This window comes from Centruroides sculpturatus, unplaced genomic scaffold (assembly GCF_000671375.1).
Source record: "Centruroides sculpturatus isolate CEXI.00-Female unplaced genomic scaffold, Cexi_2.0 scaffold1420, whole genome shotgun sequence".
NCBI classification, from domain to species: Eukaryota; Metazoa; Arthropoda; class Arachnida; order Scorpiones; family Buthidae; genus Centruroides; species Centruroides sculpturatus.
In genome coordinates, this window is record NW_019385553.1 from 131,972 (window position 1) to 151,674 (window position 19,703).

At 30.9% G+C, this 19,703-nt stretch overlaps 1 protein-coding gene across 1 annotated transcript in view; it reads left to right on the top strand.

Moving 5' to 3' along the window:
• The first annotated feature begins 2,604 nt into the window (after positions 1-2,604).
• The window catches only part of LOC111640075 (peroxisomal membrane protein PEX13-like), a 35,115-nt gene continuing 18,016 nt past the window's right edge, over positions 2,605-19,703 (top strand). Inside the window, exons 1-3 of the mRNA XM_023386076.1 lie at positions 2,605-2,831; positions 12,863-13,383; positions 16,540-16,731. Coding sequence (XP_023241844.1) covers positions 2,764-2,831; positions 12,863-13,383; positions 16,540-16,731 — 781 coding nt within the window. The 5' untranslated portion in view covers positions 2,605-2,763. The remainder of the gene's footprint in view (positions 2,832-12,862; positions 13,384-16,539; positions 16,732-19,703) is intronic.

Genomic DNA, 19,703 nt, shown 5'->3' on the forward strand with positions numbered 1-19,703 from the left:
TTGAAATCCGGCAGCCTGCCAGTCGTGCTGCAAATAATTGGCAATAAATCCGAAAACGCGTCGTGAACAAAATGGTAGCCTATACATCGAATGGCAATTTCTCACCGAAATAATATATTATGTAAGCGATATGGTACATTGCAGGCCAACTAAAAACGATTTATGTGCAAGTGTCTAGTGTACAATAAGAAACTATTTATATGCAAGTGTCGCTCGCTACTTGTTATACTTTCAACACCTAGTATAAGAAGGTGACGGCCGGATGTTTGAGCGGTTAGGACTTCAGTCTACCTCTCTGAGATCGAATTTGAACTGTTCAAGAATCTGTACCTGATGTGTCAAGGCACGTTTCCGATTTCTCTTTGTGTATATCTTTGTCCATTTCTTGATCATAACAGAGTCTAGAGTCAACATTCATTTCATCAAAGCTCAGAATGCAGAGACATTTTATTACTGTAGACTTTCAGATTTCATCTTCATTATTTGCAAAACATCGTGCAGTACTCTCAAATTGTGGATCTTCAGAAACCAAGCATGGGTAAGATTAAAACGGCCCTCTCTTCGTGCCCTCCATAAACAAAACAAAACAAAAAATCACCAGCTGCCATATTGCAAGTGTGACGAAATATACGATGAGCCTTGGTGCTCATCGTACTTTTCGTCACATCTTTAATTAATGATATTAGGTAAGAGTTTGCAATACTGAAATACGAGCGCAGATAATTTCTTACCGTAGGAAATTTCCAGAGATTTAACAGAAAAATTAATCACAAAACGATTATTGATGCTAATGTGTGAAATTCCATTTAAAGCTGTAAAAAATTCAATAATTTATGTATTAATAGTTTTATTGTTGTATTTTTTGGTATACGTAGATTGAATTAAAGAACTATCTTTATTTTAAATTTATTTATTTGAATAAAATTCTGGTAATCATTATATAATTAATGTATATTTGTGAAGGTCCTCCGCGTTTGCTAGAGGCGGCCCCGATTCTAATTAACCTTCGAAGACGGCGTTGATGGAAAACGTTGAATTTCTAAGTAATCTTCTTTGTGTCTTTCCATATTTCACAGTACTGTAGTATATTGCAATTAGGATGACAATGGTGTTGTAGAAGCGTATCTGAGTCGCTACTACAGTGGCTAGAAAATATAGTGTCGAAATCGAGCTTATTTTCTGTCCCTATATTGGAGGTTGCCGCAAGAGGCGCTGCTGTCAATCGTTGTGCTACACTGGCTGTATCTTCCTATGTTTATATTGGTTTTAAGTGGGATTTTTAAGCATAGTAAATGTGCTGTAGCCAAGTAAAAGAATTTAGATCGATAATAAATCATATCACTAGCAATCAATTATTATATAGTATTACTTTATTAACATTTATGAAGGAATTCATTTTATTAAAGCTAATTAAGATTCTTATTAAATCAAATAGCCTACACTGTATTGTCTATTTTTACATTACAGCTGTTGAGTGCTGTACAAACAAGTATTATTTAGAGTACAAGAGTAATCTACTCTTGTTATTACCTTATTAACAACAAGGTTTATTCATATTTACTAAAAAAATACAGAATTTATCATATTTTTAATAATAAAATGTAAGTTTTATATGGCTTTGTGAACCTCTTCCACTGTGAGGGCCTAAAATAGAATTTATTAAGCAAATGCCATCAGTTACATAATACTGTATACTGTTCACAGTATTAAGTGACATAGTATAAAGCAATATTAAAATTACAATTAAATTCTACACAGTATATAAAATATAAAGGCAGAATGTTACTTTATTGTCCCAATATAAAATTACAAAATTAAGTATGTACAAATAAACGATTATTAGTCTACTGCCAAGTGCCCATGCATATACACTTTATATTTGAAAAATCTCTCTTAAAAAATTACAGATTAATATGCATGTAGATTTCTCACCCTTTTCGACAAAAATAAAAGAATTAAAAATTACAGTAGAGTAATATCTATAAATACACAAGTCAGTAAAGTTTCTGTTCAGCCATTTCCTAAGGATTTATTCACTTTACAAGCACAAATTTAATCGCTTTCGATGTTCTTGTAAGTAAGGATATCACGTAGCCAAAGCGAAAGTAGCAGTACGATTGACATCAGCGCCACCTTGTCTGTGACGTGTATGGACCGAACGGTTATAATGGAGGAATATAAGCGCTTTCGACACTATATTTTCTAGCCACTGTAGTCGCTACACTAATTACTCGTGTGGACCGAGTTGAGCAAGACAGCCGATGTTTTACCAAGTCGGCGTTTTATATCAACTTCAACGACTCCATCTCCTAATAACATGCTACTAAGGTAGCAAAACTCCTCTACTTCATCCATTGTTTGACTTTCGATTCTGATTTTTATTGTGATGACATTATTTTTGTTTTACCACTGCTGATCTCAATCCCGCCCTTCCATCCTACAATAAAATATTGAAATATCAAAAAAACTTAAGGACGTAGAATAAAATAACGCATATTTTATATCGACTCGATATTTAATAGAGAGAAATAATAATAATAATATAAAATTTCCATACAAATTAATATTCTAAAGACATTATAAAATCGAATTTTAAACAACCACCAGAGGGCTAATTAAGAAGTATCGTCTGTGACGACTGTGAAATATCGTTTTGCGTAATTTAAAGTACAAGAGAATTTTTTCCATAAAATATGGATTATTGAATGTATTATATAGATTATTCGGCCATTTATAATAAGAGGGAAGACTATAATATATAAAATGACATCTCCATTAAAACCTTGGGAAATGAATCGACAAAACATGGGACATTTTTCCAAAGATCAGTGGTAAGGACAAAAGTATTTGTTTATTCTTAAATAGTAAAGGTCGTTAGGGTATAAAAGAACGTATTTAACCTAATGAGAAAACTGTATTAACAGCATTAATTGTCTAATTCTTAATTAATACCCAGTTAGATGCTTTTTAATTTCCATAACACCTCATCTCCCATACAATTATTTATTAATCCTAACAAACATTTTCAACTTGTTCTAAAGGCCATTTTCATGGTTTTTAAAAAGATATGGAACATTTATAACTGTTCTTTTTTGAATAGAACAGTTAAGAATGCATTTAAAAATTGAGTGATTATTTTATAAATTAAAATATATGTAAAACAGGTTATGTTCAAGGAAGTAACCCAAATTAATGAATTGCAAAATAAAGGAAAGTATAATAAAATCTGATGATACAAACAGAATGAAAATATATTAGTTTTATTGTCAGATGGTATTTTTACATAATATATAAATATAGGGTGGCCCGGTAGTTAATTAACTGTGTTTTGTTTTTGTTCCAGGGTCGTTTGCGAATGTGAATTGTAAACTAGGTTTAGAATGTGCTTTTTTTTCTTTTACAAAATACAAGAAATCTTATAAAAATATATATGATTTGAGTGTTTTTTAAATATTTTAATAGGACAGAAATTTAGTTTTATTATGGTTAATTGATTTTTGGGTACAGTTACATCTCTGAATGAGATGGGACCTGATTGGAGTAAAAAACGTTGAAGGAATCGATGGTCTGTGTGTGTCTTTTCATGAGATGAAATTTTGAAGATTCCAAAAATGGGGTAAAATTTAAAAATCAAAAACTTTAAAACTATTCCTCAAAACAATGATAAAAATTGATTGTTTCCACTTTACTAGAGATGGCTAAAAAGTCATAAAACGTGAGAAATGCCACTGCACCAACTAGTTCTGCAATGCAATTGGAGTCACAGTGTATGCTTTGTTAAGACTGTTGTTTGGTTTACAGGCTGATTTTGGGGGCTATATCTCATGAAGGGTCATGTGTTGACCATTGGTTCCTTTGAGTTTTTTTTACTCCTATGGGCATGGTCTATAGCAGCGATTTCCAACCTGGGATATGCATACCCTTGGGGTACACAATAAGTTGTTTAGAGGTACAGAAAGAAGTTAGTTATTATGGTAGAAAAAATAATATATTATATATCACAAATTAATAGTATTAAAGAATTATTACGTAAAAAATGTTCCTTGCAATAATCACAAACTTTATTATACATTTCAAAATGCAAAAATAGAAACAAAAACTTATGCTGTTGATTGTAAAATGCAATAATTGCAACATTTATTGATCTGTTGATCAATAAATGTTACGCAGTTGGTCAATGATAGTGGGGATACCATTATGCATGATTAGTGATTATGTTACAGACTGTTGATGGTGGGGTATGTTACCGTTATTATCATCATCTCTCAACAATATTCCCACATGTTGTTTGAAAAAAGTATTTTTGTTTGTTTATAAAAAGTATTTTTTATTGTTAGCAAGGAAAAGGACATAGCTAGTTTCTCTAGATTTTCTCTACAAGCGGTAATTTTTTTCATTATTTATTCAGTATTTTTATTAATTTTTTATTGACAAGACTGTCTTGTTTATAAAATCGTACTGCTTGCTGTGTTACCAGCTTAGAGGTATGAAGGAGTACATGTCAGAAGTTGCAATTTGGCACAGAGTATTAGGTGCCCAAATCATGCACGCATAAAAAAACAGACTTGTAGGTACTTGGGACCGAGAACTGAGTCAAAATAAAATTCAAAGTGGCGACACTCTCTACAAACAGGCAGTGTGAGATTTGTGTATGCATTGCTGGTTGGGAAGTTGGAAATGCCACGGGGTTATGCTAATGAAAAAAGGTTGGGAATCGCTGGTCTATAGTTCTGATAAGGTCAACCACTTTATTCAGATCTGCAATTTTATCAAAAAATTACCCAAGTTAGGGTGCCACAATAAGAAAAGGTTGATAAACTACTATAGTAAATCAAAATAATATCAATAATGGCAGCAGCTGTAGTCAAATATATTTAAATTGTTTAATATTTAGGATGATTTAGTTCATTGACTTAAGTCATAGATAATATGTAACTGATTTAGCGTAAACAAACAGTTGACAGTACTTTGACCTAGTTATTTAGGCCTCAAGCTTTTAGTTTAATTAATCTTTGTTTGTCTAATATTACTTTTGTATTGTATTTACTTTATTTATATACAACAAGCAATATATTTCACACACATTTGTAGACCCTATAGACCAGGGGTCGGCAAACTTTTTTAACCGTCGACCCCCAACCACTTTCCAAAGCCTCATATTGACCCCCACCATAAAGTTTTATTACAAGTGTATGTGTATGACCAAAAAAAAAGAAAAACGTTGTGGTCTCTATATAAGAAAAAAAGAAAAAAGGTTGTGACCCCTTAGCCGCATCAACCCCTTAATCGACCCCCTAGTCGCATTGACCCCCCAATGATGTTGCATCGACCCCCTAGTCGCATTGACCCCCCAATGATGTTGCATCAACCCCTGGGGGTCGATATCAACCACTTTGGCGACCCCTGCTATAGACTGTTTAAAGGAAAAATATTTCCATTTATTATTTTAAACTTATTCCTTATTTACTCATCATTTAGAAATGGAAATTTTGTTTTGACGATATAAATTTCAATAATTCACTTTTTATCATTTGCAAATTTTTTTTCAGTTTTAAATATTCAGTATTTTTAGAGGTATATATGTAAATATATAATGTTTACAGACCACTTTAATTTTTTTCAATTTAAGTTGCATTATATTTAATACCTAATTTTTCTGTTCTGTTAAGTAAACTAATATTTGTACTGACATCTGATATCAGTTTGTTGATTTTATCATTACCAAACTTTAATCATATCATTTGGTTTTATTTCATATAATAGAGATGATGATTGTTCATTATAAATTTTTATATTTATACAATTCAGATATAATGTTTAGTGTTGTAATAATAATTTTAATTTATAATGCTTGAATTTAATATGTATTTATAATGTAATACGGTATCTTTTTTGTCTCTAGGAGTAATAATCGTCCATTGATGAATTCTGAATTTGCCGNATTTTATCATTACCAAACTTTAATCATATCATTTGGTTTTATTTCATATAATAGAGATGATGATTGTTCATTATAAATTTTTATATTATAAATTCTAAATGTATATATTGTTGCTAAACTGATAAACCCTTCACCAGATGAACTGTGTTATAAGAATTAATGCTGAGTCCATTGGTCTCAGCATTAATTCTTTGGTTTAATAAATATTTTTCTTTTATGGTATTTTTATTTCAAGCAACATTATTAATTTAATATAAAACATGTTTTTTATTAGTCCTTTTGTAATACATTATGCCAGCAAATTTTATTTGGACCTTATTTTACTGAATGTTCACTGCATATACTATTGTTACAAACGTCACATCGTTGTTTTTGCATTCAAGTCTTCTTCACAGAGCATATAAAGCATCATTTTTCTTTTGTTGTTCTTCCACTAGAATGACCTTCATCCATAGAAATAGTATTGAGAAATTTATTCATTACATTGAGTATTATTCTGTGTAGACTGATAGCACTTTTTCATCATTCAGTGTGTGAAATAATCAAAGCTTTTGTAAGTTCCTTCAAACAAATTTGTTGCTTTTCATGTTTGTTACTATTTCAATCTGAGTATAAGTTTTAGTCCAGACTACATAAGCAGCAACAACACAACAGACTAGTATATTCAGAGAAAAAGCAAATGGCTAATGATTTATGATTTATCTTTCTTTTAGTTGTGTATTCATGTTCTACTTGGTGTAACATAGGGTTTCTGGGCAGGAAGGAATTTCTATCTGTTCTTGGGAATTTTTTTCATTTCCCATTCCCAAATCCTGAGAAAAGTTGGTCGGGAAGTTGGTAAAATCACAATGGAAAATAAACATACTATTCACAATGTATCTTTTAGACATTTTTCCTATTTATTGCTATTTAAAGTTATACTGTGTTACAATATTACATGACACCAGAATCAGATAACACATGATCTTCTAATTTTAACTCTTGTAAATTGAACACATTTGATCATGGATAACAGAAAACAGTTTGTATTTACACAGAAATATTTATTTTCACAACCCAGGATTTGACTACAGTCATCTTCAGGTAAACTAACTTAAGAAGTATAGGGTAGCTTACCTTAATTTGACATTGCAGTCAAATCCTGGGTTGTGAAAATAAAAATTTCTCTGTGTAAACACAAACTGTTCTGTTCTTCATGATGAATCATTTCTACAGTGATGGCCGATACTACCAACCACATTCAATCAGTTTGTTTGTAGCTGATGATTGTGATGTTTGTTTGTGAGTGTTCTTAGCTCTCAGCTGCTGTGGGTATTCAGTTTATTTAAAAACAACTTGCACTGCTAATATTTTATTTCCAATATTACTATAATTTCCAATCTCATATTATAATGTTTGGTGGTACTTTTTAGTTATAAATATTCACTGTGCAATATAGGTCTTTCTTAATTTTATCAATTATTATTTTTAATAAATATATATTTTAATAATTTTTTATAGATTGTCATCACAATGAGTAAAAAGTATAAAGAATGTTGGGAATATTTTAGAAAAGGTAACAAATTGGCTCATTGCCATTTTTACTCCAAAACTGCTATAGACATTATTACAGATGATCAATGAAAATTAAATAAAAAATAAAAATTAAATAAAAGATTATTTCAGGAATTCTTGAGAATTCCTGAAATAATCTTTCTAATCTAATAATCTAATCTGAAGAATTCCTGAAATATGATTTTCCATTATCAATTCTCAAAGTTTCCAAAATGTCAGGAATTTGGAAACCCTAGTCTAAGGCATCTATGCCACCCTTATTTTGATTATAATAAACTTATTTCTGGTTTATCCTCATCTTCAGTTGTACATGTTGAATGAATAGTTGAAAGGAGTATTATAGCTCTTCTTGGTTTAGGCATATAAGAAACTAAAACCATGATTTTTCTCTATTTTTATTAGGAAGGAAACTAGTAGATATAAAGTTTTTATTTTTCCTTACTATACCAACTACAGTCTACCCCCATAGCACAGTAGATACGTTCTGTTTTTTATGAAATTCATGTTCTACGATTCCTTAAATACATGAGCCAATCACAGCCCAGCACGTATACAGTTTATGGACTATGACTGTTTGAAAGGTTTTCTTCCATAAAATTAATCAATTCTAGACTAATTTGACTCAACATTTCCAAAACACACATAATTTTTTGGGAATAATCCATATAAACTATGCTATAAACAAAAATTGCAGGATTACTTACTGAGTAAGCACCATTCCACGACGCCATTGCTTAAGCTTGTTTTCGTCGAGGAGCAGTGCATAGAATGGCAGGTCCGTGTTTCCTGATAAATTATTTTTCTGGGAAAAATTTGCTGAACTTTGGAGACATCATTAATATAAATATAATTTTTATTGCCGTTAAATCATAAATGGTTTTTAGTAGGTCCGCTGCTCGTTTAATTAATTAAACTCAATTGTTTGTGCAATATCCACTATTGGTCTAGATTCGACCAATCCTGTCGCGACATGAGTCGGCGATGACGTTTTACCGTATTTTAGGAGTTTCTTTTAGCCTATTTATACGAATACGGTCGCAATTTTTTTGCCATTATATACGAATCTGCATTATATGAACCCATTTTATAGGGGGGTCTACTATATTGTTAGTCTGATGATAATGATTTGCTAGTTCAAAATCTGTAAAATAATCATCAGAAGTTACATTGCTATTTGTATGATAATATAGTTCTGTTAGTCTTGAAACTAAACTAGATAATCTTTGTTCTCTTGGTCATTTTCTTTTCTTGCATATGGAATACCATTTAGAGAATAAAATGTGTTATAATCACACAACCATCAAATTTTAAGCATGTACTGTCTGAATGGACACCTGTGAAAGAGTACTAAAGTAATGTTTCTTAAGATTGCATATAATTTGATTCTCTAAGCCGTGTATTGGAGCTAACTTGTTTTTCTTAAAATGTTCTGATCTTATACTTTTATCATCATATGTGACAAATTGAAAAAGATTCTTGAATTGACAGTCTTATAGTAGCTCTGAAAATTGGAGGACCAAAAAACAGGATTCCACAAAGCTTTGTAACTTGTTTTAATTAGTTTCAAATATCCTACAGTACTAAGTTCAAACAATGCTTGGCTTTCTATTATGTAAGATGGTTTCCATTAGTATCTCAGATTATGGTTACTGCATATTTGTACAGATTCTTGGTTTGTAAACTGAACAATTTGTAGAAAGATACCAGAAGTTACTTGACAATTTTCACTTATTTATATGTTGACAAATTTTTTTCAGGTGGAAGAACAACTTTGTGTAAAGTCTTTCTTATAATGTTACGTGACTGAATTTTTTTTTGTGAAAGTGGAATGGAAGACCATATACTTGTCATTACCTACCATTGTACCTAAATCATGATCATCCTTTTCAGATTCAGAAGTGATTATATTGTGTGGAATATCTGATAACTCTGATTCGTGATCAAACTCTTCAGAATTTTCTTCATCAACATTGTCAAGTATAGTCTGTTCATCAACACTGAGATTATGTATAATATCTCGCATTCTTAATCAGACTATCCATGTTGCAAAGACATTCTAACAATTGAGGTGGATGTTATCTAAAACAAAATACATTTGAAATGCATACTTATATAATTTTGCAGCAAGTAAATTGAACAGCAAAGAAGTAGCATACTTCTTTGCTGTTCAATTTACAATTTACAAAATCATACTGTCCATAATAAGGTTCATTGATGATGAGGCTTATAATTGGCACCAGTCAGATCTCATGTGTGAAGATTGGTTCAAATAGCAGAGAAATGCAATGTTTTGTATAATCTTCATTTATCATTTTCATCAAATATATTTTGATTTTAAAAAATTATTTTATTAGATTCTGTTTAAATTTTCTACATTAAACTATTAAGATACTGTATTATAGCATAGGGGTGGCACTTCTATGATATATTTGATTTTGATCTTTCACACAAATCTCTTCTGCATTTGTATATCTTAAAAATCATCTAAGTATAAAGAGTATAAAAATAAATTTTAAAAATCTTATGGTGAAAGATATTTTGCACTATATATTTGTAATTGTAATATTTTAAAAAAATTGTTCCAATTTTATGTTATTTATTCATAAGCTGGTTTTTTTCCTTCTTTATTGTTAGAAGACATTGAAAAAAGTTTAATCCTTAATTTAAAAAATAAACAAATGAATAATTTTGTTGTAAAAATCTTTTTTTTTTTTGGAGAAGAAACTATCTTACTTCACAAAATAAACGTCTTCTAAATATAAACACTGTATTGAGTAATAAACATCCTTAAACAAAACCTTTTTTGTACATAGAAGCCCAGGATTATTTTGACTAATTTCATTAATGAAAAATTAAGACTATACAAATTAAATTTTGAGTCCTTTTTGCCTATTATCATCCTTTTATTCCAGTCCAGGAACCACAAAACAGCCGGCGATGTGGAGCAACACTTCCACAAATAACCGATGAGCACAATAAAAAATCTTACAAAATTAAAGATGATCTCAAAGTCGACCCTTTTCTGTAGGCTACAACGTCTACACATTAAAAAATTGTTAAAATTCTTCATGACAGCATTCATGTTATATAATTGCATTTCAGCTGAGAGTCCTCTGGTGAATTTAAGGCAGCCTAAGTATGTACAGTACAATTATGTAAATTAATCTTAGGCTGCCCAAAATCTACCAGAGTACTCTCAGCTGAAATGCGAGAGTCCCTCCGTCTGTCTTTGTTCAAATTCCTCGAATTTCAATGGAGACAGGCGGAGGGGTGAAACGTAATATATGCAATGTTTATAACTTGGGCAGCATTGTTCTAATGGTTCAAGGGGGACACCAATTAGTTCACCTTAACAAGGCCTTGGTGGAGGCTGAAAATGTTAGTGAATTTTGTGTCGAATACAACACTGATAAAAAAGGTTTTGTTTCTGGATATCTTACTTCAATTTTAGAGTCTGAAATTAATTACTAAAGCACAACATCTTTTTTGGTTTATGCTGTAGAATTGTACTGTATTTAATAATATAGTAGGTGTCTTTGGAACAGGTTAATATTGTAAAGCAGAGATAGACTATTTTAAATTTCATATTAAAGTAAGACTCCACAATGATTTAAGGAAAAAAATATTGCTTTTAATGGAATAATAATTACAAAAATTGAAAATCATTCAATCACTTAAGAGCTTAACTGCTCACCTTCAGGATCTCAGAAGAAGGTTCTGTTGCTATGGGAGGAAAAACTTGAGAATAATCATTATTATAGTAATGATGTTTGATTTTTCTTAAACTTATGCTTTCATAGCAATAGAACATTCTCTGAGTTTTTGAAGAAAAGTAGTTAAGCTCTTAAGTGATTGAATGATTTTCAATTTTTGTAATTATTATTCCATTAATTTGAAAAAACTGTAAAACCTATAAATTTCCACTGTCATCTCTGACAGTGGGAATTTATAGTTAGTATATACAAACTTCCAATGCAAACCAGAAGTCATGTCAATTCAATTCAAAACTATTCCCATGAAAAGTGTCAATAGATGACTGGAATATACTGTTGTTAACAGAGAAGTATGATGTACAGGGGCAAACCACTACTCATTTGAGGTGGAGAGCATATATTTTAAAGTAAATACATTTTAAAAATTTGATTATAAACTGCAGCCCGACATTGTGACACTGTCACAATAAATAATTGCTCGTTTTCATTAGATTGCATATTGTAGAATTCAATATGCATATCTGTTTACAAATTTTTTCTAAGAAATGATTGAAAACATTGGAAAATTAAAAATGTCACTGCACTTTAATGTTTTTGTGGTGTGGTTATTTTGCTGAGAAAAATTAATTTGTTGTTTGTCAATAACAACTCTATCCATTTTTAATGGTGAATTTATTTTAAGAAAACCTGTTTCCTGAATTTTACAAATAAATATCTACTAATGTCTGGTCTTCTGACTGTAGAATGCAGTAAAATAATGAAGCTTTTTTTCATCAAATACTCTTTCAAATTTACGATTAAAAAGTTTTGAACTTATTACAGTAGAGTCTCAAACTCAGCCTAATGTGGACCGAAGGGTGGCCGAGTTTGTGAAAATGCCGGGTTATTGGGAATGGGGTTAAAAAAAATAAGTATGAGTAATGAGTATGAGGTGTGTGGACGAGCGTTGTCATGTTGCAAGATTATTGGCTCCAGGTGATTATTTGTTGTGTTAGAGGAAGCCTGGCACCAATAATCTTGCAATGCTCATCCACATACCTAGTGCACAACTGGAGATGCTCTGCAAAACCTGAAGTTTGAACCGATTCCATGCCCTTCTTATTCCCCCAATCTTGCGCCTTGTGATTTTTATTTTTTTTCTCTACTCAGGGGAGACTTCAAGGTAATCATTACACCTCGGATGATGAGGTGAAGACAGCTGTCAAGTCCTGGATTTGAGAAAAGTTGGAAGAATTTTTCAGCGACAGAATGAAAAAAACTTGTTATACATTGGGTGAAATGTGTTAGCCTTAACGATGACTATATTGAGAAATAAATATATGATTTTGAAGCACATTTCAGTTCTTTATAATAGCATGAAGTTTACAAAGAGCAACAGACTTACAGATTTCATTTATTTAATTTTGTTAAATTTTAAAAATATATTTATGAGAGAATATAGTAAAATTTGATTGTTTAAGGAAAAAATTTTGTGTGTGTGTATAAGATTTCATTGACATTTTATTACTTGAGTAAACATTATATCTGAATTGTATAAATTTTTATATTTATACAATTCAGATATAATGTTTAGTGTTGTAATAATAATTTTAATTTATAATGCTTGAATTTAATATGTATTTATAATGTAATACGGTATCTTTTTTGTCTCTAGGAGTAATAATCGTCCATTGATGAATTCTGAATTTGCCGGAACTGTTTCAGATTCGTCACTGAATGAAAAAGGCCTACCTCCACCATTGCCACCAAGACCTATTGATCGAAATAATCAATATTCTAGATATCAAAGTTACAATCATTTTAGTCCATATAATAGTTTCAATGGTTTATCTGGTCCTTATAATTCTATGTATAATTATGGATTTGGTGGTAACAGATATGGATATAACTATGACTGTTATAACAATTTTTCCGATAATAATAATAGTTTTATTCATATTGCCGAGGAAAGTTCTCGTCCTGCATTTCAGTCAATTGAATCATTTGTTCATGCAGTTGGTTCCGTAAGTATGATGTTAGAATCTACTTATCATGCAGTGCATAGTTCTTTTCGTGCTGTTTTAGGAGTGGCAGAACATTTTTCTCGACTGCGTAACCATTTAACTCGCATATTATCTACGCTTGCAATAATAAGAACCTTACAGTGGTGTTGTAGAAGAATTTTATATTTACTTGGTAAGTATTAACAGAAATATTTTTATATGCTTTTTGTTAACTTTGTCTAGATTTTTGATAACTTTCTGTCTAGATAAAATCTTGTAACTCAATTTTCACCCACTTCTCAATTAAATGCTAAACCAAGAAGAATTTTGATAATTCACTATTCTATATATAAAAATAAAAAGTAGGAGGAAAAAAATTTTTTTTTATTTCAATTACTTATGTTGAAATAGTTAAGTGTACTAAAAATAACCAAAACACCATAGTATTTCCAGCAACGAAGTATTTAATAAAATAAAAACGTTTTTGGCTATTTTTAATAGTCTTCTTCAGTTAAACCACTTTAATTTAATTTTGTTTTTACGTTTTATTTTATTTTTATTTTGTTGTAATTTCAAAGTTTTAAACTGTTGTATTGCTTGCGTTCTATTTTATGTTCTTTTTTGTTTTAAAGTGGTTTAACTGAAGAAGACTATCAAAAATAGTCGAATATGTTTTTATTTTATTAAATACTTTGTTGCTGGAAATACTAAGGTGTTTTGGTTATTTTAAGTATTTGTATTCCAATAAGTTAGTTTTATTGTTAAGTGTACTATTAATATAATTATGGTTAGCAATGGTTAATATTTTTAATGTGTTTCTAAATCATGGAGTACATTGATAATTTAAGGACTTATCATACAGGAATGTACTTCACTCAGATGAACAAATCAAATCTTTCTGTTAGTCATTCTGCAAGATGGAGGAAGGAAAGTTCCTTACAACATATTGAAACAATTATTAAATATTTAAATCACTACATAATTATAAACAATTAATCATTAAGTTTAATAGTTTTATACAGAATGGCCCAAAATTCAGTCAACGTTTGTAAAGACAAATTGCTATCTTGTTCATAAACTTTATTACAGTAGATCCCCCTATAAAAGCGTTTCCTATAGTTATGATTCCTATAAAAATTGTGGCATTATCTGTAAACAACGGTAAAAATAACTCCTATAATACGTAAAACGTCATCGGGCAGCCGAACTACTTACCCGCCGTCCGTAGCGCCACGCTACGGAGAGATTTCTATCGTCTGGACAGTATTATATAAATTATATATAAATTAGGTACTGTACATATAATTATATATTAATTATTTATTGTAACTTTATTATAATTAAATATATATTTTTCGCCGTCTAGCGTCACGCTACGGCGAGTTAGGCGACCTATCGTCTGTTTAGTACTGTAATTTTATACATTTCTTGTGAAAGAAACATTTCTTATTTAACGGCCATAAAAATTATTTATATTAATGATGTCTCCAAAGGTCAACGAAGTTTTCGCAGAAAAATAATATCAGAAATCGCGGCCGCAATTTGATGCGCTGTTCCGCGACGAAACCAAGCTTTAGCAACGAGCGTAGTCAAAAGGTACACACTCGGTAAGTAATCCTACAATTTTTTGTTTATAACGTAGTTTATACGGATTATTTTCAAAAAAATATACGTATTTTGGAAATGTTGAGTCGAATTAGTCTAGAATCGATTAATTTTATGAAAGAAAACCTTTCAAACAACTATGATTCCTACAAAATTGATTCATAAAGAACGGAACGTATCTACTGTCTTATAGGGGGATCTACTGTATTTACAAAACTTTGCAAAAATTGCTTGCACAGTTAACTGAATTTCCAGCTGACTTATATGAAGATTTGATGACATTTAGAATAAATAGTGGGTGAAATATTAGATTTTAACGACGATAACCGTGAGAAGACCTTAAATTAAGGAAATCTCATTGAAAAATTTTTACATAAGAACAACATTAAATGAGACTATCAACATGGCTTTCACTGTGTATACATGTTACAATATCATAATTAAAGATAAAAATTAATAAGATGTGATCTTCAGAATGTCTACATTAGCAACATTACTGTATACTATATTCAATTAAAGAAACATAATTTGGTAAAAGAGGTGTGATCACATCTTATTAATTTTACAAATTACTTAATATTTAGTTATTACTAATAACAAAATAATAGCCCAATTTAATTATGGCAATAGTTTGGTTTAGTATCAATATATTGGGCTTTGGGATGTTTATTATATATTATTTGTAACATAATATTGCTTGATTAATTAGGCTGTTTTTTTGGTTAATTATTAACACACTGGGTTCTTGTGATACTTATACAATCGACCCCCCCATAATGCGGATTCGTATATTGCGGCGAAAAAATTGCAATCGTATTCATATAAAGACACTAAAAGAGACTTGTAAAATATGGTAAAACGTCATCGCTGACTCGTGTCGTGACAGGATTGGTCGAATCTGGACCAATAGTGGACAAGCAGCCAAACTACTTACACGCTACAGAGACTTTAGGGGGATAAGTTGAGTTTACTGTTGTCTGTACAGTATATAAATTAGGTACTGTAAGTCTAATACAGTACTGTAATTTTATACATTTCTTATTCAACGGCCATAAAAATTATTTCTATTAATAATGTCTCCAAAGTTCAACGAATTTTTCGCAGAAAAATAACTTATCAGATAACGTGTCTGCCGTTTGGTGCGCTGCTCCGCGACGAAAACAAGCTTAAGCAATGGCGTTGTTGAACGGTGCACACTTGATAATTAATCCTACAATTTTTTGTTTATAGCATAGTTTATACGGATTATTCCCAAAAAATTATACGTGTTTTGGAAATGTTGAGTCAAATTAGTCTAGAATCGATTAATTTTATGAAAGAAAACCTTTCAAACAGCCATAGTCCGTAAACTGCACATGTGCCGGGCTGTGATTGGCTTATGTATTTAAAGATTCCTACAATGCGAAATTCTTATAAAGTGGAATGTATCTACCGTGTTATAGGGGGTCGACTGTATATTGGAAATAAATTATTGATTGCTTTAATAAACATATTTCTCTAGTGACAAAAAAACAATAGTATACTTTTGTTAATGTTTGCAACCTAACCCCCATGTTTTGCATTAGTCCTTTGTTTCATATAGCACAGATTCACATAACACAGCACTTTTTGGAATGTGACTAATGTGTTATATGAGAGCTACCTGTAACTGAAAAATACTGGTCAGATTTTTATTGTTGATTATAGAATTGATTCATTCATTCATTCTAAAAATATTAATGAAATTTAAATATTTAATATTTAGGTTTAATTAAAGAAAATCCAGCTGCAGAACAAGCTTGGAACAATGCTTCGAAATTGCCAATGTCATTGGATGAGAATGACAGGAAAAGACCAAAAGCCTCTTGGCCTATATTAATGTATTTTGCAGTTGTTTTTGGTGCCCCATGGTTGATATGGAAGCTTCTCAATTCTATTGCTAGAAATCCTGATTCAGGTAATTGAAACATTTCATCTTTTTTATTTCTACAATTGTTATTAAAATGAATTATCTTTCTTTTCAGTTTTAAGTTATTTTTCAATCAAATCAAATATTGGATTTATGAGCTCTGATACAAACATGTTTGTAATAGGAAGAAAAATCACTTTAATATTAGGATATTCCTTAGTGTGAATCCAACATGGGATGCAGACAACATAATAAATTTGGAGATGCTCAAAATCTACAAAATGTTCCTATCTGTAAATCAGTTTCAAGTATGTAGAGACTATGTTGCAGAATAGGGACATTTATAGATTTTAAGCCTCTCAAAGTGTATTATGTTGGCTTCACACTATGGAATACCATAATATCAAAGTGATATTTATGCACTATTGGCAATTCTTAGTTGTATATATTTATTGTATTGTATTTTTGGTATATTTAAAATAATAATATAGATATATAAATTTTTTTCTTTAGATAAATGAGGATGTTTGTTTGTTTGCTATACACTTCTAGACCGTTTGACCAATTTCTATGAAACTTGGCTGTTGTTGTTGGTTAAGTTATGGCAATGCAATACTTGGGGATGCCTTCCGGGAGGTCTTTTTAAGGGAAACTGGCCTCTATTTAGGTGATACAGACATGGAGAAAACCCAGAAAACTCCATGTGGCCAGCCCATCTGGGCGAGGCGCAAACCCACGACCAAACTCCCAATGTTCAAGGTACGAAGACCGCTTGGCCACTGGTGGGCTTGAAACTAGGCAGTTACATTCAAATACGTCTAAGTTAGATAATGTTATACATCCCACCCAAAATTATCAATAGAAATTGATTGATTTTCAGAAATGCAATTTATTAGCACCATCTATTGGCAAAAAAGTTAACAAAATAAACTAAATATAATTCTTACAAAAATTGATATAATTATAAAAAATTTATATTTTATTCACTTAATTACTGCAACTATGCTATAGTGCAAAATAGATGTGCTATATCATTACTGAGACAGATAGCATATAGCACTTGTCTATGTGGTATCAAAAGTGTTACCCTGCAAAAACTATATATGTGTTTAATTTTCCACATCTAACGACTTGGGGTTTTTTTTTATTTCTGAACAATACTACCTTAATTCTAATAAGCACCCTCCACTATCCAATTGCATAAACCATCAAACTCAGTTAGTTGTAGGTTCAGGCATGGCCAGTGGGCTGGCCACATTGCATTTTCTGTGTTTTCTTTGTTAGTAACACCTAAATAGGGTAAATAGGGTCCAGCTTCCCATAAAGTCTACCCAGGATGCATCCTCCTTGGCAGATTGCTCACATGTCACATTGCCGTAACCAAACAAATCAAACTAATTCTAATGAGTGATTATTGTGACATTGTCACAATGGCTGGATTTTTAGTCACAATGTTCTGAATTCTTTTATTGGTGTCTTGCCCCTGTACGTCATACTTTTCCTGCTAGCAATAGTGTTGTTCCTGTTATCTGTCTAACTCTTTTCAGAGGAAATTTTTGAATTGAAGTAACATGACTTCCAGTTAAAACTGTAAGCCATATAGTTAACCTAAATTCCAGCCTCTAAGCTTTCCACATCTGGTCTCAACTTGCAACTATCTAACTCTATTCTTGAAATTAAGAAGGATGGACAGACAGATGTACAACAGTTGGAATTTATAGGCTACAGTTTTTTCAAATTGCAACCTTATAATTTTGCTGTAAACATGATATTTATGAGAATGTACTTTCCATATAGTTCATACAATCTGTTGCCAAAATATAAACACTTTATTATCATATAAAAGCAATGTTTTTTTATTTAAACAACATTTACAAGTTACAGGTCTTTTGGACATTAAGGTTAGCAACTTCAATCACATGTCGGGACCATCACAACCTGTCTAACATAGATCACTTTTCAAATATTAATAGCAGACCAGTATTAATTAGCAGTCGTTGACTATTCTCTTCCTGAAGGAGGTCAATGACTACTTTTGGTCGAATTACTTCAACTCCCTTCTGCAACAGTCCTTTCTTTCTATCAGACCAGCAGTATGATGAAATTCGAATAGGAAAATTACATAATATAAATTTTGTACTTGCCGGTAACCATGTTTTAAGTGGTTTTTGAGGGTTTAATTATTTAGGTCCCATTTTTTTTTTAAATTTGATTGGTTGACAGATTACCATTTGATGTGTGGCTGTGAATGGTACAGTTTCTTAGAGTTAACATTAAGAAAAAATATGATAACAATTGAAAATACATCTTAAATTTTTACAGACGTCTATTTGACCAATGAAATTGTGCCATTTCATACCGTCTGAGTATCATGATAAACATGACAATGGTAGGCTGAAATAACCAACTCTTTGTATGGTTTTTGTTTTAATGTTTGTTATAGTATAGTATTTGATTTATATAACTACAAAGGTTATCTTACATAAGGGTTCGTACCAAGTGACCAATTTAACACAATTTAAAGAATTTTTAAAATGTGTTAGATGGTTGCTTTGTGTGATAAACCTTTTTTATTGTGATAAACATGAGATAACCTTCGTAGTTATATGAATCAAATACTATAATGTAATGTAATAGATTATTTTGTACTTCTAATCTTAATCTTTGGTGGTGTTATACACTGCTGGCCATTAAAATTGCAACACCAAGAAGGAATGATGATACGAACATCAAAATCATATGAAAGGAAGAAGAGGTTGGGATATGCAAATGATTAATATTTCAGCGCATTTAGATGATGCAGGAGGGACAAACGACCTCTGAAGCACTGCATAAAAGAAAAGTTGTGCAGTGGATTTCTCATTCAGAAATTACTTTGTAAGGTCAGGATTTCATTAGAATATCGTGTTATGCCTCGAATAACAAGAAGAAATGCTTATTAGCAAGTATTGGAATTCGATAGAGGCAGGATCATTGCCTATCGAGAGTGTGGATTATCGTTCCATAATATTGTCACCTGC